This window comes from Myotis daubentonii, chromosome 2 (genome assembly GCF_963259705.1).
Source record: "Myotis daubentonii chromosome 2, mMyoDau2.1, whole genome shotgun sequence".
In the NCBI taxonomy this organism is placed as follows: domain Eukaryota; kingdom Metazoa; phylum Chordata; class Mammalia; order Chiroptera; family Vespertilionidae; genus Myotis; species Myotis daubentonii.
The window spans coordinates 178,638,152-178,660,963 of record NC_081841.1 but is presented as its reverse complement, the minus strand read 5'-3'; the positions used below and the strand labels follow the sequence as shown (position 1 = coordinate 178,660,963).

Below are 22,812 nucleotides of genomic sequence, written 5' to 3'. Positions count from 1 at the left end.
AGCGTCAGCCTGCAGACTCAAGGGTCCCAGGTTCGATTCCGGTCAAGGGCATGTACCTTGGTTGCGGGCACATCCCCAGTAGGGGTGAGCACAGCTATCTGTGTTTTAACAAGTCTTCAAGGGAACCCTGAAGAAAGTTTGAGAGCAGTTGAGGTAAAGGATTTGAAGTCCTCAAACCATCCTGAATTAATTCCTCACTCTGCATTCTTAGCTGAGAAAGTTTTGTCACTTTTGCACTTGAGAACTAACAATTTTCCTAGCAGGAGCCAAGCCAAATTGTTGCTATGGGAACCAGAGTACAAATTTAGCATGGCCTTGGGGATAAGAGTGTGGAGGTGAGGCAATCTTGGATATTGGTACAGAAAAGTTAGAAATCTAGAAGTTGTAGAAATTTGTTAATTTACATCACCTGCAAAATTGGAAGAATGTTTGTGGGAATAGATTTTGAGGTTGCTCAGTCAAGGAGCATGGTCCTTATTTTGGATAAGGTAAAATGTATAGTTGTGGCCTGGCTGGTGTGGCTCAGTGGTTGACTGTTGACCTATGAACCAGGAGATCACATGTCTGACCTATGAACCTGGTCAGGGCACATGCCGGGGTTGTGGGCTCAAACCCCAGTGTGGGGAGTGCAGGAGGCAGCCGATCAATGACTCTCCCTTATCACTGATGTATCTGTCTCTCTCTCCCTCTCCTTTCCTCTCTCTAAAAAAAAAACAACAACAACAAAAAAGTGTCGATTTATGAACTAGGAGGTCATGGTCTGATTCCTGGTCAGGGCACATGTCCAGGTTGTTTCTACCTCTCTCTTCCTCTTCCTCCCTCTCTGAAATCAATAAAAATATCTTTTTTTAAGAAAAGTATAATTGTGAGCACTTACCAGTGATTGTGTATTCAGTGTGTAACAAGCTAGGGAAAGATTGTTCAATGTAAACGTGTGCTGAACTTTGTCCCCCAACAAATTACATAACAAAAGGCAGAAATCCCTTAACAAGTATAAAAGAAGGAATTAAAAAAATTTCAGGAAATGGGGAATAAAGGTTTGGATAGATTATGCTCATCTAGTCCAGGCACCTCCTCACATATTTAATACGAACTTTTATTTTAGTAATAAAAAATATAGACTGGTATGGGCTAACAGTGTGCCTTTAGTGTAGATGCCAACGCCATTAAAGGTAGTTCAAGCAAAAAGGTAATTGCACCCACTTAGATGCTTGCAAATCATTGAAGGAGTTAAAGGAGTGTGGGGTGGTGAGTGTAGCCATTGGAACTGTTAAGTTCAGGACTTTGATCCTCTGATAAAAAAGCCAGTGTAGCCACTGCTATCTCAACAGCCACTTGACACATTGAAAGTTGTGACTAGAAATTTTCTCATACTTGCTATTTTCAAACAAGAGAAATAGGAACAAAAAATTGAAATAAATTCAGCTACATTTTTATTTGCTTCCCATAAGTATAATCAATATTCATCAATATTTCCCCTTTTTAAGGATCATGTCTGTCCACAAAACCAAATATTTATTTGAGCACATACTAAGTGTGCTCAATGTGCTAAACACTTGAGGATCTCAGTCTGGTGGAGAAGAAAGATACCCAAATAATTAAAAATTTTAATTGATTATCACAGTCACTCCCCAATCAGCTGTGATAACTGGTATAAAGGGTTTAAAAGGATGAAGAATGTATGGTTGCTGCTATGCCATGGTTTATCTTCTTTCTTCCAACTCTGCATATGTGGGATAATATATTGACAATGGGGAATGGGGAATGCAAGGAACTCAAATGGTGTATCATCAAACAATGCTAATTAAGCAATCATCCTACACACACACACACACACACACACACACATACACACACACACACACACACCTACCTCAAAGGATATTGGCTTTATTTACCTTATAGTACCTGAAATTTCTATCTAGAAATATTTGCTATACCACTATGGAGGATTTTTAGACGGATCTTGTATTCTCTTTCAAATTTAAGCACTTTAAAACTAGACAAATTTTAAAATCCCACCAAAGCTGTCCTAGGCCTTAAGATTTCCAGTAAAAACGAAAGCATGGAATTCAACATAAATACTTAGTGCTGTATTACCACGTTGGAAGAATTTTGCTAAATAAAGTATGGTACAAAGTTGATTCAGTCAGGACAAAGCACAAGTAACTTGTTGTACAGAAAAAATTCTGTAGTTACTCTTTTTTAAATTGAAGAATAATTTTCTTTTGTTATAGCAGACACTAAGATTTTGCAAAAGATGCATCAAATTTCTCAATCTGAGTCAACCTCATGGTTGTTAAAAGGATTGTTAAAAATGCATACTTTTTGGATTACTCGTTATTTTAAAATAGTGAATTCTGCCCCATTGTCGGACCATATGTTCCAACTTTACTAGTAGGTTAAATAAATGGTCACACTACTCTTAACCCACAACTCCCTTCTCCCCACACCGTGGAACTTTCAACAAACAGAGACCTATGCCTCTCCTCCTAAAGTGGGCATAAGTGAGAGACGCCGAGACCTAGTGTGCTTCACTTGCAAAGTTGCCTAATCCGTTTTCCACGTCACACGTCACTCAAATGCAGGGCTGCATTACGCTGCCTCTTCAAGGTCCCTTGCATTTGCACATTTCTGCGATTAAAAAGAGTCTCTTCTTGGGAGTGAATTCACGTAAAGCCCATATATGACATTAGCTAGCTGAAGGCCAGGCCAACTGCAGGGTTAGAGTGAATCTGGTTTTTGTTTGAAAAATCTCCTTAGAGAGAGCATCCCACACCCGCATCCGAGTGGGCCCGGCACCACGTGTCTGCACCAACAGCGGGATTGGCCGAGCGCGTTTTATCGCTGCAGTCTAGACATGCAAGGTCCCGCCCAGCTGCCAGAAGAGCTGGGAAGCGGAGAGAAGAGGCCAGAGAAAGATCGCGGAGGGGAGGGGGGCGGGAGGGGGGTGGGGGACCCAGAGGCGTCAGCGGCCTGGAATCTGGGAGGGCCCGGAGCAGAGCCTGGCGGCTGCCTTGCCACAGCTTGCCCAGACCAGACAGGCTTCAGCCTACATCTTGCAAGGAGCCGGCTCGCCGCTTCCCGCTTAGCTGCTCCCGGGCCAGTGTGGACCTGCCCGCGCTAGCAGCGCACCTGGGGTCTGGGTCCCCAGCATCGCCCCCGTCCGCTGGCAGCGCCCGGCGCCCGCCCAGGAGCGCGCAGCTGGGGTGAGCCGAGGCCTGGGATGCGCCAGGCGCTCCGGGGAGTCCGCGGCAGATGGGGCATCTGGGTGTCCGTGCGGCCGGGTCCACTTCCCGCTCCCCAGGCTGTGAGCAGAGGCGCTGCAGACCCCGCTAGCATGGCTGCCGCAGCCCCCGTTCCCATTAGCCTTCAAAGGGGAGACACCAAGGCCCCAGGGGAGCCAGCGTCTCCCGACCTTTGTCTTTGCGGGTTCGGGAGCTTGCCCCGCTGGCGGCCCTGCTGGGGGATGGGGGACAGAGAGAACGGGAAAGCGTGCCCCCTTCATTCCTGGTCCGGCCATCTTGCGGACCACATTCAATCAAGGAGCGAGGATGGCCAGCCCCGTGGCGCCAGAGTGGGACCAGAGTGGCGGCGGCGAAAAGAAATGGGTGTCTCTGGCCCGCGTGCCTCCTCCCTAGGCTGCAGTGGGGGCCTGTGGACAGTCTCCCACGTTCAGCTCCAAGGGCTTGGTCCTAGAGAGCGGCAGAAAATACAGGGATGGGGGTGGAAGCTGACATTTACTTTAAGAACCTAATTCATATGGTCCTTCTTTATCCACGCGTTCCTTCGGCGAATTCTTAACGTCTCTGCCTGCCTGCCTGTCCTATGCTAGGTGCTGGGAATATAACGGTGAGCAAGAGAGACCTCGGCCCTTGTTCCCGCTGATCCTGCAGCCCAGTGGATGGAGTCCACAGCCTACAGACCTGCCAGGTCGGTATCCTGATCCCCTTTGAACTGAGGCCTAGTAGTGCTGACATAACTTGTTCTAGGCCAGGCAGCAAGTAAATGGAAGACTCAAACTTTGAACCTAGATCTTTAAGACTTTTATGCTGGGTGCAGTCAATCCGTAATAGCTACCCCCCCCTCCCCCGCCCTCCGGTTCCATTAAATGTTATTTGGATGTATGATTTCTATGAAGTCATATGAAGCGTATGCTTGTTTCCTGGATGCTTTTATGTCGGCTTATTTGTAGTGACAATATCTGGAAAGTGGTAAAAATATTGGATGTTACAGCTATGCTTCTGGTTACTCTGAATTGTATTTTTCTTTCCTCTGTTCTTTGGCTGTTAGGAAAGACAAAAGTTTTCCTGATGGTTGGTCCAAGCCAGGGCTCCCTGGTGGATTGAGGAATGTCTGGCTTTTCCTCAGCTCATTGATCTCTGTGGTAGCCACAGGCAGCCCTCAGAAGACCCCAAGAATGAGAGGCCCGAGGTCTACAAGTTGCTGCTAGAAATTTTTTAGCCTCTCCAAAAAACAGAATGCAGCTGCCACACAAGTTTGTAAGGTAGATACCGGAGCCCTGTAAAACTTGATGGTAAAGCTGATGGTCAAAGTTCCCCTCCATGTAATTTTTTTTTTTTACCTTCACATTTTGAAAAATACATCCTTTTGGAAACACAAAGTATTAAATATTTGGGGAAGTTTTTTGGTTTGTACTTCTATCAGAATGTTAACTTAGGTGGCCAACCCATAGAAGAAGAAAGAGTCCATTTTAAAAAGTATCTTTAATGTAAGAAATGTAGAAAGTGTATCATCAAATACAATTAACTACACCACTGATTTATTGAGGTATTCTATACAAAACGCACCCTTATTTTCGGTGAATACATTTGATGAATCTTGTCAAATGTACATGCCTGGGGAATTAACAAAACAATCAAAATATAGAATATTGTTTATTATACTCCAAAGTGTCTTTGTGCCCTTTGGCAGGCAGTCCCCCTCTATCCCAGTTAATTTTACAGTTTCGTTGCTTAATGTTTTCTAAATGATGTGTAAAAAAATAAGGATGAGTAGCTATTTCTGATCGCAAAACCTAAAGCGAAAATAGCAGTGAATAACCTGAGTATGGCAACTGGGACCCACAGGGCCCTGCGATGTGCATCCCTGGGCTTTAGGGACATGGCACGTCCTGCCCAAAGGCCAGGGAGGGTGGTACCCCGGGGAGCGGACGCTCAGGAGGTGCCCTCTCTGGGTGGACGCGTGTATCCACTCAGGCTCGTCCAGGAGTTCTTCTCTGGCCCCACAGGTCCCTGGGCGCTCGCTGACCACGAGGGGGGGCCGGCGCGCCCTTTGCTCCCAGTCCCCGGGGCCGGGGACGCTGCCATAGCAACGGCGGAGACGCTCAGAGCTTAGGCCGCTGCCTCCACCGCCGCCGCCTCCTGAGAGCTGGCTTTCTCCTGATCGTGAGGAGCCGGGCGGCGGCGGTCCGGGGGGCGGCCCGGGCCCAGTAGCCGTGTGCACCCTGTCCTCCGATGCCAGCAGAGGTGGCCAATTTGCGGCAAGCATGGTAAGAGCTGGAGGCCTGGACGCCGGGCTAGGGGCGGCCGCGGGAGGCGGGGCCGCGGGGCGCAGCTCCCCTGCCACTCCCGCTGTGTCTCCCTCCCACAGCCCTTCCACAAGCAGGTCTACTACCCACTCACCAACGGTCTCGAGGGTTCTGAAGCCTCCGGAGGGGCCGCGGCGGGCGCGGCCGCCATGGCCTGTTTCCCTCCCAGCGCGGCGACGGGTTCCCTGCCCTTCTTCCAGTTCCGGCCGCGGCTGGAGAGTGTGGACTGGCGGCGGCTGAGCGCCATCGACGTGGACAAGGTGGCGGGGGCTGTGGACGTGCTCACGCTGCAGGAGAACATCATGAACATCACCTTCTGCAAGCTGGAGGACGAGAAGTGCCCGCACTGCCAGTCGGGGGTGGACCCCGTGCTGCTGAAGCTCATCCGCCTGGCGCAGCTGTCCATCGAGTACCTGATGCACTCGCAGGAGTTCCTCACCTCGCAGCTGCACGCCGTGGAGGAGCGGCTGCACCTGAGCCTGGCCAACTGCGAGCAGAGCAAGGAGCTCCTCAGCAAGCAGGCCGGCGAGATCAAGTTCCTCAAGGAAGAGTGCAAGCGCAGGAAGAAGATGATCGCCACCCAGCAGATGATGATGGAGGCCAAAGCCAGCTATTACCAGGTGTGTTGTGATTATAATTCATAACCCCCCAAAACCTCAGTTCCCACTAGCTGGGATATTGATAGCCCTTTCTATCACCTTTTTGTTGTTTGCTTTGTTTTGTTTTGTTTTTTTTTTAAACATTTGTACTGTACATTAGAAAAACAGCATATTTAAATGAACCAAAACAGTAATGTTAACTAACAGATGACATGGTTCATTATTTTCTTCTAGAGTACCATAGGATTAATGATTAAACAAGTAACGTGGTCTGCAGTGCTTTATTTAAGCCAGGTACATGCTGGTTATTTAAGAAGCTGTTTCCTTTTCCTAATCCGAGTAATGAAAAATTAACCATGTACAAACTGCAACTGAGATCGGCCCCCCAAGATCTGGAATTATTACATTTGTGGATTTTTCTCATTTTTTTTTCCAAAATCTTTTCACATTTACAGAAAAGTTGCAATAATAGTGCAAAGAACTTCCATATAACCTTCAACCAAATTCATCAGTTATTAACATTTGCTTATTTCCTTTGCTTCTATACATATTATCGAACCATTTGACAGTAAGTTGCAGACTCCTACATATTTCAATGTGTATATTTCCCAGGAACAAGAAAACTCACTAATATAACAAGAGTATTTTAAAGATAAAAAAATGTTTCTTTTCTGTTGTTAATCTTATTTCTAAGGCAGTCTTTGTGCAAGAAATAGGATTCCTAAACCTCTTGCTACTTCTCATTGAAAAGCATGATCTGGCTTTTATTAAGTTTCTAATTACTGTAAGATCTGTTATAAAGCACAGTGATGGTAGATCAGATAGTGTTGGCTTTGGGGCCTGACAGACCAAGTTGTTGATGTGTATCAATAATTTATTTTTTAACTGGCTAGTATTCCATTGTGTACATGTATCAAAGTTTGTTAACCTTCAAATAATGTTTTGCCTGGTTCCAGTGTTTGGCTATTATGAATAATTCTGATATGAACAGTCACATGCAGGTTTTTATATGAACTTGTGTGTGTGTGTTTTCTGTAGAAATTTAAGTTCACAGCAAAATTGAGGGGAAGGGACAGAAAGTTCCCATGTACTCCCTTGCCGCCACACATGCATAGCTTCCTCCATTATCAATATCCTCCACCATAGTGGAAATTTATTGCAATTGATGAGCCTATATTGACACATCATTATCACCCAAAGTTTATAGTATACTTATGGTTTACTCTTGTGTTGTATATTCTGTGGGTTTTGACAAATGTTTAATAACCTATATTCATCGTTTGGTAGCATATGGAGTATTCTCATTGCCCTAAAAATCCTCTGTGCTCTGCCTATTCATCCTCCTTGCCCTCCAAACCTGGCAACTATAAAATGTCCTATAGTTGGACTCATACAGGATATATCATTTTCACATTGGCTTCTTATACTTAGTAATATGCATTTCAGGTTTTTTAAAAAATATGTTTGTATTGATTTTAGAGAGGAAGGGAGTGGGAGAGATAGAAACATCAATGAGAGAGAAACATCAATCAGCTACCTCCTGCATGCCCCCTACTGAGGATCCGGGGCATGTTCTCTGACCGGGAATCAAACCCAGGACCTCTTGGTACATGATCGATGCTCAACCAACTGAGCAATACCAGCCAGGCCATTTCAGGTTCTTCCATGTTGTTTCAAGGTTTGCTGGCTCATTTCTTTTTAGTGTTGAGTAATATTCTGTTATCTAGATGGACCATAGTGTATTCATTCACCTACTGAAGAACACCGTGATTGCTTCCATGCTTGGGCAATTATTAAGAAAGTTTCTATAAACATCTTTATGAAGGTTTTTGTGTGGCCATAAATTTTTAACTCCTTTGGGTAAATGACAAGGAACGTGATTGCTGGGTTGTACGGTAAGACTGTGTTTAGTGTTGTATGAAACTGCCAAAGTGGCTCTACCATGCTGCATTTCCGTCAGCAGTGAATGAGAGCTCTGTCTGCTCTACATTCTCATCACCATTTTGTCAGTGGTCAATATTTTGGCCATTCTAATAGGTGTGTGGTGGCATCTCATTGCTTAAATTTGCATTTCCTTGATGGCATATTATGTGAAACATCATTTCATATGCTTGTTTGCCATCTATATCTTTTCTCTGGTGAGGTGTCTTCTAAGATCTTTGGCCCATTTTTAGTTGGGTTATTTGTTTTCTTCTGGTTGAGTTTTAAGAGTTCTTTGTATAGTTTGTATAACACTTCTTTATCAGTTGTGTGTTTTGCAAGTATTTTCTCCCAGTCTGTATTTTGCCTTCTCATTCTCTTGACATTGTCTTTTGCAGAGTAGTAGTTTTTAATTTTAATGAAGTTCTACTTATCAATTATTTTTCCATGGATGTGTATTTGGCGTTGTATCTAAGAAGGCATCACCATACCTAAGGTCATCTAGGTTTTCTCCTATGTTATTTTCTAGGAATTTTATAGTTTTGCATTTTACATTTAGGTCTGTGATAGATTTGAGTTAGATTTGAGTTAGATTTGCATAGGGTATCAGTATATCAGTTCTGTGTCTAGATCCATTTTTTCCTTTATATATAGATGTCCATTTGTTCCAGCACCATTGTTGAAGAGACTATCTTTGTTCCCCTGTATTGCTTTTGCTTCTTTGTCAAAGAGCAGAAGACTATATTTATATAGGTTTATATCTGGGCACTCTATTCTGTTCCATTGATTTATTTGTCTATTCTTTAGCCAATACCACAGTGTTTTGATTACTATAACTCTATATAGCAAGTCTTAAAATTGGGTAGTATCAGTCTTCCAACTTTGTCAATATTGTGTTGACTATTCTGGTTCTTTTGCTTCTTCCTATAAAGTTTAGAATCAGTTTATTAATATTCACAAAATAACTTGCTGGGATTTTGATTGGGATTGCACTGAATCTATAGATCAAATTGGGAAGAACTGGCACCTTCCCATTTTGAGTCTTCTTATCCATTAACATGGATATTCATTTAATTAGTTCTTTGATTTTGTTCATCAGAATTTTGAAACTTTCCTTATTTAGATCTTGTACATATTTTGTTAGATTTATACCTAAATATTTAATTCTTGGGGAGTGCTGATGTAAATGGCATTGTGTTTTTTTTTAAATTAAATCTTTATTGTTCAAATTATTAGTTGTTCCTCTTTTTTTCCCCCATAGCTCCGCTCCACCCGGTTCCCACCCCACCCTCTGCCCTTACCCCCCACACTGTCCTCATCCATAGGTGTACGATTTTTGTCCAGTCTCTTCCTGCACCCCCCCAAACCCCTTCCCACACCGAGAATAGTCAGTCCACTCCCTTTCTATGCCCCTGATTCTATTATAATCACCAGTTTATTCTGTTCATCAGATTATTTATTCACTTGATTTTTAGATTCATTTGTTGATAGATGTGTATTTGTTGTTCATAATTTTTATCTTTACCTTTTTCTTCTTCTTCCTCTTCTTAAAGGATACCTTTCAGCATTTCATATAATACTGGTTTGGTGGTGATGAACTCCTTTAGCTTTTCCTTATCTGTGAAGCTCTTTACCTGACCTTCTATTCTGAATGATAGCTTTGCTGGATAAAGTAATCTTGGTTGTAGGTTCTTGCTGTTCATCAAGTTGAATATTTCTTGCCCCTCCCTTCTGGCCTGCATAGTTTCTGTTGAGAAATCAGCTGACAGTCGTATGGGTACTCCCTTGTAGGTAACTGACTTTTTTTCTCTTGCTGCTTTTAAGATTCTCTCTTTGTCTTTCGCTCTTGGCATTTTAATTATGATGTGTCTTGATGTGGTCCTCTTTGGATTCCTTTTATTTGGGGTTCTCTGCACTTCCTGGACTTGTAAGCCTATTTCTTTCACCAGGTAGGGGAAGTTTTCTGTCATTATTTCTTCAAATAGGTTTTCAATATCTTGCTCTCTCTCTTCTTCTGGCACCCCCATAATTCGGATGTTGGTGCGCTTGAAGTTTTCCCAGAGGCTCCTTACACTATCTTCATATTTTTAGATTCTTTTTTCATTTTGTTTTTCCAGTTGGATGTTTTTTGCTTCTTCGTATTTCAAATCTTTGACTTGATTCTTGCGATCCTCTAGTCTGCTGTTGGAACTCTGTATAATATTCTTTATTTCAGTCAGTGTATGCTTAATTTCTAGTTGGTCCTTTTTCATATCCTCGAGGGTCTCACTAGATTTATTGAAGGTCTCACTAAATTTATTGGCGGTTTCTAGAATATTCTTGAAAAACCTTATAACTGTGGTTTTGAACTCTATATCCAGTAGTTTGCTTTCCTCCATTTCTGTCATTTGTGACCTGTTTTTTTGTCTCTGTATTTTTTATGCTTCCCTGTGTTGATAGAGTGGCTTTCTGTGCTAGGTGTCCTATAGGGCCCAGTGGCTCAGCCTCCCCAATTACCTGAGGTGGACACTCTTGGTGCACCCCTTTGTGGGCTGTGTGCACAGTCTTGTTGTAGTTAAGCCTTGATTGTTGTAGGTATCACTGGGAGGAATTGACCTCCAAGCCAATTGGCTGTGAGAATCAGCCGTGTCTATGGTGGGAGAACTTCTGTGCTGGAGACACCCCTACAGGGCAAGACTTGCTTGAGTGGGTTTTGGTGCTCCTTGAGTCTGCCCCCTGAGTGTGTCCCTTATGGATCTGAGGCGTTGTAATCTGGATGGCCCCACTCTGACCACTGGGTACACTGGTTCTTGGATCTTTAAGGAGGTGCTAATATAGCCTCTGCCTGAGGCTACCCAGCAGGAGTTATGGAGATCTGCAGATTCCTCTTCTTTGTTTGGGATTTGGAGGTGCCCAGATGAGGCCCAACTGTGAAGCAATGCAAGCTGCTGTGGGGCCTCGGGCCTTCTTTTGGATATTCTGGGTCTCTCTGACCCAGCTGCAGTTTGTTAGGTAATTTTCAGATTGCAAAGGGCCAGGCCTTTCATATGCAAAAGCCTCTGTGCACAGCTTGGGTGGGGCGGGGTCTCAGGGAATCAACAGGGTGGAGCAAACAGCTATGGCTGATCCTCAGTCCTACCCTAAGAGGCCCCACGGCTCAGTGTCCTGTGATAATCACTGTAAGCACCTCTGAGAGAAAGCCGGCCTCGAGTTCCGACCGATGCCAGACAGTCCAGTTTCTCCCCGTATGATTCTGGGCCCCCAGAGTCCCCCCTGGAACTGGAGTTCAGTTCAGTAGGGAGCTTGAGACTCCCTCCCAATTGAAAAAGACAATCGCGTCCTCAGTTGCCAGCCCTTTCCACGTGTGCCTCTGTACCTCTGCACTTTACTTCCGCACCTCCTCTGAGTCTCAGTGTGCTTTTCTCTTTCCTTCTAGTTGTAGAATTTCCACTCAGCCAGCCTTCCCGTGGTTCTGGATGATGTCTGTTTTGTCTTTTAGTTGTATTTTTGAAGTGGTTGTGCGAGGCAGCAATTTCAGGTGTTTGCCTATGCCGCCATCTTGGTTTCTCTCCAATGGCATTGTGTTTTTAATTTCAAATTTCACTTACAATTGTTAAAATATAGAAAAAACAGTTGACTTTAGTATATTAACCTTATATTCTGCAACTTTAAAATACCTGGTTATTAGTTTTTGGTCAATTCTTTTGGACTTTCTACATGGACATGTTGTCTGCAAACAAAGACATTTCTGTGTCTTCCTTATCAGTCTGTATATCTTTTATTTCATTTTCTTGTCTTATTACATTGTATAAAGTAGTAGAGAGGGGATATCCTTGCCTTGTACCTGATCTTAGTTGGGAAGCTTTGAGTTTCTCACCATTAAGTATGATGTTAGCTATAGGTTTTTGTAGATAGTCTTTATTAAGTTGAAAGTTCCTCTCTCCCCTGGAATTTTTAACTCTCAAAACATCCACTCTCATCCTCAAGCAGTTTGTCAATTACAATTTAGGTTTTCTTACCCTGCACTGGTTCCTCTGGGGCTTTTTGCCGCTGAGTCTCTGCTCTGGTAAACTGTGACTCCAGGTCTCTCCAAGCTTGGGCAGTGGTTTGCCCTGTGTTCTCCCTTCTGTTACAGATCCCAGAAGAGTTGATTTTTCAGTCTGTTCAGCTTTTTACTTGTTGTTAGGATGGAGTGGTGATTTTCAAGCTCCCTACCTGCCCATCCAGAAACTGTAAACCTCTTAGATTTGTCTTGTTGTTGTTTTTTGTCATACAGAAGTTTCATCATACAGTAGTCAAAATGTCAGTCTTCTCTGTTTGGAATAGGAATCCCTTCTGAGCTCATGACTGTTGTGTGTTATTAAAATAGTTAAAATATTATTTTCATTTTTGGAAATTAAAAGTTACTTCTAGGACAGTGGTTCTCCACCTGTGGGTCGCAACCCCTTTGGCGGTCCAGCGACCCTTTCACAGGGGTCGCCTAAGACCATCCTGCATATCAGATATTTACATTATGATTCATAACAGTAGCAACATTACAGTTATGAAGTAGCCACGAAAATAATTTCATGGTTGGGTCACTACATGAGGAACTGTATTTAAAGGGCCAGAAAGTTGAGAACCACTGTTCTACGATTTCTCATCCCTTCCCCCCCACCCCTCACCCTCCCACCCCCGCCGCCAGTGCTGCGCATAGCCCCAGAGTTCACACTTACACCTGAGTCAATGTGGGAAGTCTCTAAAATACTGTGAGACAACTAGAGCATTCATCATAAGCAGAAAAGGCTGAAAAGATTCTTTGAAGATTCTCTGAAATGAAATGCTGAGAAATATTCCATAACACTAGTTTTCTGGAACACTAGAACCTGACGTTGTGATGCAGCCATACTAAGAGTAAGGCAGTACAGGAATAGAAGAACATGTAAATAGCACAATGGAGATGAAACAGTGGAATCCAAACTGAGAAAATCTGCAGGACAAATGTTCAGTTTCTTCAGCAGAAGAATTGCAAGGAAAAAAGATGGAGCAGCAATCTATAGACTAAAAGAGAATTAAGGGATGTAACAATCAATTGCAAAATATAGCTTTATTTGGGTCCTGATTTAAAACAAACTAAAAATCTTTTCTAAGACAATGTGTGAAATATTGGGGAAAATAAACAAACGGTTGGATATTTGTTGAATATAAAGGAATTAATATTCATGTTTTAAAAGGTAGAATAATGATATTATGATTGTATTAAAAGAAAGTCCTTTTATGCCATGACCAGTGTGGCTAAGTGGTTTAAGGGTAGGCCTGGGTACCAAAGGGTCACAGGTTTGATTCCCAGTCAAGGGCACATACCTGGGTCGCAGGTTCTCTCCCTGCCCCAGTGTGTGTGTAGGGGTGTATGGGGGGGGAAGGTCGGGGCGGGGGGAATGCAGGAGGCAACCAGTCGATGTGTCTCTCTCACATCAATGTTTCTCTCTCTCTCTCTCTTCCCCTCCCTCCCTTCCACGCTCTCTGAAAAGCAATGGAAAAAATATCCTCAGGTGAGGATTAACAGCAACAACAAAAACAACTCCCCCAAAAAACAAAACAAAACAAGGAAGTCCTTTTAGAGATAAATTCTGAAATATTGACAAATGAAATATGTAATATCCAGGATTTATTTCAAAGTAATCCAGGGGTGAGGATATAAATAAAACAAGTTGAATTTTTGCTTAAATTTTGAATCAGTGTTTAAATGGAAAATAGAGATCTGGTAGAATTGATTTTCCCCCAGTAAATTCATTTTAGGAGGCCAAATATTTCTACAGCATTTGTTTAATTATTTATTAATGCTGGGCTCCAGGGACAAAGCTGTGAATAATACAGACAAGAGTCAGTGCTCTTAGGAACCCAGAGGGATTAGGCAGGAGACAATAAACAAGTGAATAAATGTGAAAATGTTAACTAGTGAGATGCCCAATGATGAAAATAAGACAATGAGATGGGACAGTGACTGGCAGAAGAACCATCCTCGAAGATCTTGTTGAGGACGTGCCACTCATCCCCAGTGTGGAAAATGCTCCATAAACGACATCCGGAATGTCAAGTAGGGGTCAGTCAGGGGAGGATCAAGGAGAGGTTCAGGCAGGGAACCAGCCCATGCAAAGGCTCTGAGGTTGGTCCTCTTGAGGGACGAACAAAGACTAGCATTGCTGGAGTGTCCCCACAAGGTGGTGGTGACAGGCTAGGCACCACCAGTCTAACGGGGGCAGTGCTAGGGGTTCCAGAAAGCACCAGGATGGGCTACTTTAACTGTTCAGTGATAGTTTCCAGACGCCCTTGTTTTATATTTGTCTTTTTAGTCATACTTTCAGTATCCCTTGCCAGGATGAGATCTTTGGGGGGAAAGCCCCCAAGAGGTAGTGCTCCAGGTGCCTGGATTTTAATAGACAGTAGGTGAAGGACACTCGTTAAGGCCACGTTGATTTGTTACTGTCTCCTTTTCAGTGCCATTTTTGTGACAAGGCCTTTATGAACCAAGCCTTTCTACAAAGTCATATTCAGCGCCGTCACCCTGAAGATTCTCACCTTGGTAAGTAATGAGCTCAACTTTAATGAGCTGTTTTCTTTCTGGTAATTTTTTTCTTTTTCCAGTGCATTTCTCAATCCTTTTAAAAGAAAGTATCGCTGTCCTTGTCCATTCATGAAGTAAATATTGAGCCCCTTCTATGTGCCAGGCACTGTACTAGGGGTGGGGATACAGCCCCAAGTGAAACAGACTCACTCCTGCATTCTAATGGGAGGGACAGAGGAAACACACTTAAATGAATGAGTGATTCTTTTAAAATGGTGGCAAGTGCAATGAAGAAAATAAGTCATGAGGATGGGATGGAGAATGACTCTTGGGTAATCAGCAAAGGCTTCCCTGAGGAGGTAATATTTGATCAGAAACCACAATGATGAGTAGGTCCCAGTCTGGGGAGAATCTGACAAATGAATGTTCTAGGCCAGGGGAACTCTGAAGGTGAGAGATATGAGGGGGAGGTAGGACAGTGTGTTTGAGGACCAGACAGAAGGTTGGTAGAGTAGAGTGAGCAAGGCAGTGATATGTGGTGACGTTGAGAGGAAGAGGCCAAGTCCCTTGAATGCCCTGAGCAGGAATGTGGGTGTTTTTATAAACATAATGGGAAGCCATGGGAGGATTTTAAGTATGGGGGAGACACAATCTAATTTGTACCTGAGAATGACCCCTCTAGTTGCTGGTGGAGCATAAACTGTAGGGGCAGTGGTGGAAGCAGGTAGAAGAGTGAGGAGGCTGCAAGAGTAGCCGAGGTGAGAGAAGATGGCACCTGGACCACGATGGTGCCAGGGAAGATGGAAGAAGTAAAGATAGAGAGGGTATATTTGAGGTACAGCCCACAGGGATGAAGCAAAGTCGATCCTGGGTTTTTGCCTGTATGGGTGAATGGCAATGATGTTTTCCAAGAGGGGAAACCTAGGGGCAGGCAGCAGGTTGAGGGAGGAAGGAGAATGGAGAGTCCATGTTGGCCATGGGTAAACTTTAGTCACACATACGATTGCCATACAAGTGAAGATGCTGGAGGTCTGGAGGTCAAGGTGGAGCCCAGGCTGGGGATGGAAACATGGGAGTTGTTAGCAGAGCTCGGTTGGGTGAGGTCACCTAGGCAGAGAAGAGAGGGTAGCTAAGGGCCAGCTCCAAGGCTCTCCCAGTAGTTTCTAGCCCTGTCAACAGGTTATGGCCCGAGTTTGCATTTTGGGAGCTCAGGAGGAACAGCTGAGGAGAGTTAGAAATAGCAGTTATGGAGGCAGGAGAGAAACTCATGGAGTGTGTGATCATGGAAACCAAGGGAAATAAGTGCTTCAAAAAGGAGACACTAGTCAGTTGTAGCCAATGTTCCTGAGACACAGAGTAAGATGAAGGCTGAGAATTGATTGTTGTTATCACTATGGCTATTGGGGAACTTTGACATAGTAGCTTGGGTGGATGGGTGGGGACAAAATTCTGAATGGAGTGAGCTGAGCTGAGTCAGGCGAGGACATGGTCATGTGGATTACAGACATTTATGTCCATAGTGTTTTCTGGGAAGGAGAGCAGAGGCATGAGGCATTACCTGGAGGGAAATGTGGGATCGAGGGGAAATGTTGGTTTTGTTTGATGTGGGAGATACTCAGATGTGTTTGGATTCAGATGTGAGTTAACCAGTGTGTAGAAAGGGAAACTAAAGAAGCAGGAGAGGGAAAGGGTTCTGTGGTTTATCAAGGAACCAGATTTCCTGGTACTTAAATGTTCTCTAAAGTAAGGAATGCAACATCTAAGTGTCCTCAAGCAGATCAAAGCATTCTGTAAACTGCTACCGGAATCCACAGAAATTCTTGTTATAATCTTACATATTTTTAGTATCTAGATATGTGTACTTCTAGCTTGTTGCTCAGTGCCTACTTTCCTTTCCCTTTTGGGCCAATCTGTTCCCATTTCTGCCTTTTTTAGGTAAATAGATTTATTTAGGAATTAGCTAAGCTTTATGTAAACAATATGAACAGTATAACATTCCATTTATAAACCATGGTCTACTAATAGAATTTAGCAATATATTGGAGAAATTGGAAAGATTAAATATTTTAATTAATCTACCATTCTTCAGTGTGAAACTGACTTTCTTTCTCTTCTGTTTCAGTATCTTATTCTATCTCATACTCGTTTCAGAGAGCACTTCACACTCTGAAATGAGTATTATTTCTTCAGGTCATCTTTGAGATTCTGACTTTCTACTTTGGTTTCCATACCTTTCATGTCTACTCTCACAGACACATGTATATCCATTCAGTCATGTGTACATCTGCATGTAAGTACATGTACATAAATATTCCTCCTTTCACTTGTTGCTTCCTTTTACAACTTTTCAGTACCTCGCTTTTGCCCCGTCGACAGGTTATGGCCCGAGTTTGCCAGCCTCTTCTAGTTTTAGCACTACAGGGGTCCTCAGGGGAGTTCGGTGGGAGCAGAAGGATGGCGACCTCAGAGATTTCACTATGGTGGTACCTGCAGGGAAAGCCATCACTCCCCTTCTCTGATTGAGACAGGGACCTCGAAGAAGGGCCCAGGGTTATTCCTTGTCACCATTAATGCTCCCTGAATGGGCGCTCATACTGTCTCTGTGGGATAATCCAACCTCCACAGGGTGGCTGGAAGAATCTGCTAAAAACAACTCAGTGCCCAATAATCCAAAGGACTGCAAATAAACGCTAAGTAGCAAAAATTGGCTCATGTGGCATAGGAAAAGTAATCTCCCAAGTAAGAGCACTTTCCTTTGTCTTATCAATAGAACTCTACCCCATAGATTTCAGATAGGTTTCATATACATAGGTTTCATAGTTTAACAAGATGTTTCTGTTGCAACAGAGTATAAGAAAAAGGAACTGACCCACAAGCTCCAGAATGAGGTGGACATGTTGAAGGAGCAGCTGCAGCTCACCAAGTCTCAGTTAGAGGCTTCCCAGCACGCCCACGCAGTCAGATTCTCTGAGGTATGCGACCAAATTTCCAAACAATGGTCTGTGGGGAAGGATTGGCAGTAATTCCTTTTAAATGTTTTGTAGAATTCACCAATGAAGCCATCTCGTCCTGGGCTTTTCTTTATTGGAAGTTTTGTTTGTTTGTTTGTTTTAGGGTGTTTTTTTACATTTTTTAAAAAATATATTTTTATTGTGTTCAGAGAGGAATGGAGAGGAGAGAGAGAGACAGAAACATCAACGATGAGAGAGAATCACCAATTGGCTCTCTCCTGTATGCCCCCTACTGGGGGGATTGAGCCCACGACCCAGGCATGTGCCCTGACCGCTGGTTCCTGGGTCGTCGCTCAAACACTGAGCCATGCCAACTAGGCTGTTGGGAGGTTTTTGGTTACTGATTCAATTTTCTTACTCCTTATTGCTCTGTTCAGATTTCCTCTTTCTTCACGATTCAGTCTTGGTGTAGGTATGCATGTTTGAAGGATTTTACCCATTTCTTCTAGATTGTCCAATTTGTTGGCATATAATTGTTCCTGGTAGTTTCTTATTATCCTTTGTAATTCTGTGCTATCAGTTGTAATGTCCCCTCTTTCATTTATAATTTTATTTGAGTCCTCTCTCTGTCTTGGTTAGTCTAGCTAACGGGTTCTCAATTTTTATTTTTCCAAAAAAACAGTTCTTAGTTTTGTTGATCTTTTCTGTTGTTTTCCTATTTTCTATTATATTGATTTCTGCTCTAATCTTTATTATTTCCATCCCTCTGGTAACTTCGGGCTTAGTTTTTTTTTTTTTTAATTATTTGAGGTGTAATATTAGGCTGTTTATTTGTGATTTCTTTTTTAATATAGTTGTTTTTAGCTATTAAAGTTTCTTAGAACTGCTTTTGTTGCATCCCATAAGTTTTAGTATGTTATTTCCATTTTCTTTCCTCTCAAGATATTTTTTTAAAAGATATTTTTATTGATTTCAGAGAGGAAGGGAGAGAGAGAGATAGAAACATCTATGATGAGAATCATTGATTGGCTGCCTCCTGCGTGCCCCCTACTGGGGATTGAGCCCACACCCAGGCTTGTGCCCTTGATCAGAATCCAACCTGGGACCCTTCAGTCCATAGGCCGATGAGTGGACCGGACCCTTCAGTCCACTGAACCAAACCAGTGAGGGCTCAAGATATTTTTATTTCCTTTTTTGTGTATTCTTTGATTTATTGTTTGTTCAGAAGTGTGTTGTTTAATTTTCACATATTTGTGAATTTTCCAATTTTCCTCCTATTACTAATTTCTAGTGTCATACCACTGTGGTCAGAAAAGATGCTTGAGCCCTGGCTGGGTAGCTAAGCTCGTTAGAGCATCGTCATGATATGCCAAGGTTGCAGGTTCAATCCCTGGTCAGGGCACATACAAGAATCAACCAATAAATGCATAAATAAGTGGAACAACCAATCGATGTTTCTCTCTTTCTCTCCCTTCTTCTCTCTCCCTAAAATTAATTAAAAAATTTAAAAAGATGCTTGATATAATTTCAGTCTTCTTGAATTTGTTAATACTTGTTTTGTGATCTATCCTAGAGAATGTTCCATGTGCACTAAGAATGTGTGTCTGCTGCTTTATATTCTGTATATGTCTGTTAGGTTCATTTGATCTATAGCAGCAATTTTCAAACAGTGTGCTGCAAGAATTTTTAAAACATGCAATATGCAATACCTAGCTATTTAGTCAGGGGCACTGACCTCTTTTCCCTTAGATTGTCAAATTAAAAAAAAAAAATGACAACAGCCAATACAACAATAGCCATCTGGTGTGAATGAATTAAAATTATACCTTTTTTTTCTGTTAGATCGGGAAAAACATATATTTTTTGGTGTGCCACAGAATTTTAGTAATCAGTTTATATGTGCCATGAGATGAAAAAGGTTGAAAATTGCTGATCTATAGTGTTGTTCAAATCCTGTTTTTCTTCATTGATTTTCTATCTGGATGATCTATCTATTGTTGAGAGCAGGGTATTAAAATCCTCTATGATTGTATTGCTGTTTATTTCCCCTTTTTGTTCTATTTGCTTTATATATTTAGGTGCTCCAATGTTGGATGTATACATATTTATAATTCTTATATCTTCATGATGAATTCACCCCTTTATCATTATAGAATGACCTTCTTTGTTTCTTGAGATTTCTTTTTAATGTAGGCATTTACAGCTCTAAATTTCCCTCTGGGCACTGATTGGCTGCTTCCCTTTTTTGGTGTGTTGTGCTTTAATTTTCTTTCATCTTAAAATATTTTCTAATTTAGTGAGTTTAAGAGTATATCATTCAATCTTCACATATTTTTATTTTTCAGTTTTTCTTCTATTATTGATTTCTGACTTTAATCCATTGTGGTTGAAGAATATAGTTTGCATGATTTCAATCTTTTACAATTTATTGAGACTCATTTTGTGGCCTAACACATGGTCTCTTCTGCTGAATCTCCTATGTGCATTTACCAAGACTGCATATTCTGCTATTGTTGGGTGCAGTGTTCTTTCTGTATATGTTTGTTAGGTCATGTTTGTATATAGTTTGTTCAAGTCCCCATTTAGGTTAAAAAAACCCTGAAGATCATTGAGAAATCAAAGGCTGATTTGAATTTACCTTATGTAAATATGAATTTGTGTTTTGGAGGGTGAGATACCCAAATTGATACGGAATCAAGAAAGCCCCAATAGACTTGTTCTTTTAAAGTATATTTACACTTTATATATTATTGCATGTCTATGCTACAAGTTCACAGATCACAGAACTCTTGATTCTTTGGGCATTTGTATTTTAAGGATGTAAGGATGTATGTTGCCTTTGGTTTGTAAAAATTGTTGTGTACAGACCTGCCGTTATATGAAGTGTTATTGCAAGCCTTACTGAAATATGCAATCCTAGCTGACACATTTGAGGTGAAGCTGTGCTAACTGATTTAAGATTGTACATATTTGCTTTACATCGGAACTTTTAAAACCATGTTTTAAAATAATTTCAGGAATATGAAATTCAGAAAACAAAAGAGGAAGAATTCCTGAAGTTATTTCATAGGTGGAAAGAAGAAGAAAAGGAGAAATTTGCTGATGAAATGGAAAAATTCAAGGAAATGTGTAAGAAGGAGTTTAAAGAATTAACTTCCAAGAATTCAGCATTAGAATATGTAAGTATTAACCTGAGAAGTCCTTATAGTCCTGGTAGAATTGTTGCCTTGAAAGGTGGTGTTAGAGCGGCATTATGACTACCCGATCCAAAAGATCCTTAATTGTGCCCAGGCCCAGGCACCCCTCGCCCCTGAGAGTCTCGAGGGAGCTCGAAACATACAGAAGACATAGCAAGTCAGAAAAGTAGGAGCTTTGTTCATTTGATTGGATGATAGAACAGGGTCCCTCTTTCGTTAGCCAGTTAAGTTTACAAAAGCTGAAACCATAAACCATTCCCTGAGTTTTGGAACTTTCCAGGAAAGGCTGACACACATCACCAATGTGGGAGGGCAAGGAAGCCAATTCAGAAAGACAGAGGGAGAACCTTTGCCAGGCCTGGCTGGCCTGGAGCGGGCAGAATGTGGCTACCTGAGCCCCTCTCCCCTGTGGGAGTGGCCTTGCCCTGGTTACATGCATGGATGACAGAGACACGCCTCGCTGGGCTGGGACCGTCATCTCCTGTGAGCATCTCTACACATGGCAGCCTCTGTCATCCAGCTAAGAATAATCTGAGCTTGCTGGACAGCTCAGTGCTAAGTGATCCTTCGGGGAAAAAGAAACAAGGACACAAGGGAAGATCTTGGAGCTCCCTCTAGGGGCCAACACATTGTATAAAGGAAAACAGAGAGATATTTTGGGGATACTGCTAAGATCCTTCTCTAAAATGCACCCTGAACTCTCACATAAGGGTAGGCAAACCACCTGTGAACTAGATCTGACCCACCCCTGTTTTTGTATGGCTCTTGAGCTCACAAAGGTTTTTACATTTTTAAATGGTTGAAAAAGTCAAAAGAAGAATATTTCATGACATAGGGAAATTATATAAAGTTCCCATTTCAGTGTCCACAATTACATTTTTTGAGAACACAACCACGCTCATTCCTTTACACTTTGTCTATGGTGCTCTAGTGCTGGGCCCCAGAGTTGAGTGGTCATGACCAAGACCCTATGCGTCTAGCAAAACCAGACATGTTTGCTATCTGGCTCTTTACAGGAAGAGGATGACAGCCGCTGTCATACCTTTATAGGCAGAAGAGTAACAATTGGTGGAGGTGAAATGGATGTTTATGGTACTGTTCGTCCACCTTTCAAAGTTGTAATCTCAAAAAAAGTTGGGGGGAAATAATATCGGATGGCGCTCTGTGTCCTTTCTGTAGGGATTCCTTCAGGAAACTTCCTGTGGGTTCAGTTAGCCCCATATTCTCTTCCCTTGGTTGCTGCTCTTCTTCCTAAGCATCAGCACCTACAGGCAGTAGTTCTGTCTCTATCCATGATTTCCCCTACCACCCAGGGCCCTCTCCAAAACTCATATCTGTGGCTCCTTCTCAAAAGGGCACCATATTACCCACAGGAGTGGCTTTTGATACTAACCAGTTTAAGACTGACTTCTTATGTCTCCCCCATGAAAGCCACTGCAAATTACCATTATTTTGCCTGAGATTCCCTCCATGGGCCTGTCCCCTGTTCCCTGCCCCTAAGGTAATTGTGGAATAGGAATTTTCCCCACAGCTTAAAAAACAAAACCCTTTATTGAGATATAGTTCACATACCATACAGTTCACCCACTTAAAGTGTACAATTCAGTGGTTTTTAGTGTCCACATACTTATGCAACCATCATCATGGTCATTATAGAACATTTTATTACCCTAAGAAGAAACCTCCTAACCCATTGGCACTCTTCCCATACCACTCCTCACCCCCAACCCGTGGCAACCACGGATCTACTTTCTGTCCCCATGAATCTGCCTATTCTGGACATCTACACTAATAAAAGAGAAAAATGGTAATTGGCGTACGATGATACCCTTTTCATTGGCTAATCAGGGCTATATGCAAATTAACTGCCAACTAAGATTGGCAGTTAACTGCCAACTAAGATTGGCAGTTAACTGCCAACAAGATGGCGGTTAATTTGCATATGTAGGCACAATGCAGGGAGGCAAAAGGGAAAGCAGGAAGAAGCCCCCTGCCACTGACAGTGATCAGAAACCCAGGGGGGAGCTAAGAGCTGGGGGGCAGGGCAAAGGCAGCCCTGGGGTTGCCTTTG

At 42.6% G+C, this 22,812-nt stretch overlaps 1 protein-coding gene across 5 annotated transcripts in view; it reads left to right on the top strand.

Annotated features, from left to right (window-relative positions):
* The first annotated feature begins 2,941 nt into the window (after positions 1 to 2,941).
* DZIP1 (DAZ interacting zinc finger protein 1) overlaps positions 2,942 to 22,812 on the top strand; it is a 54,466-nt gene continuing 34,595 nt past the window's right edge. For 2 of the 5 annotated variants that reach the window (XM_059684972.1, XM_059684971.1), the window contains exons 1-8: positions 2,944 to 3,209; positions 3,836 to 3,933; positions 4,294 to 4,507; positions 5,252 to 5,512; positions 5,614 to 6,171; positions 14,527 to 14,611; positions 17,441 to 17,565; positions 20,562 to 20,723. In XM_059684972.1, coding sequence (XP_059540955.1) covers positions 5,510 to 5,512; positions 5,614 to 6,171; positions 14,527 to 14,611; positions 17,441 to 17,565; positions 20,562 to 20,723 — 933 coding nt within the window. In that variant the 5' untranslated portion in view covers positions 2,944 to 3,209; positions 3,836 to 3,933; positions 4,294 to 4,507; positions 5,252 to 5,509. Of the gene's footprint in view, positions 3,210 to 3,835; positions 3,934 to 4,293; positions 4,508 to 5,251; positions 5,513 to 5,613; positions 6,172 to 14,526; positions 14,612 to 17,440; positions 17,566 to 20,561; positions 20,724 to 22,812 lie in introns of all 5 variants that reach the window. The other 3 variants (XM_059684974.1, XM_059684969.1, XM_059684970.1) reach the window with 3 other exon arrangements.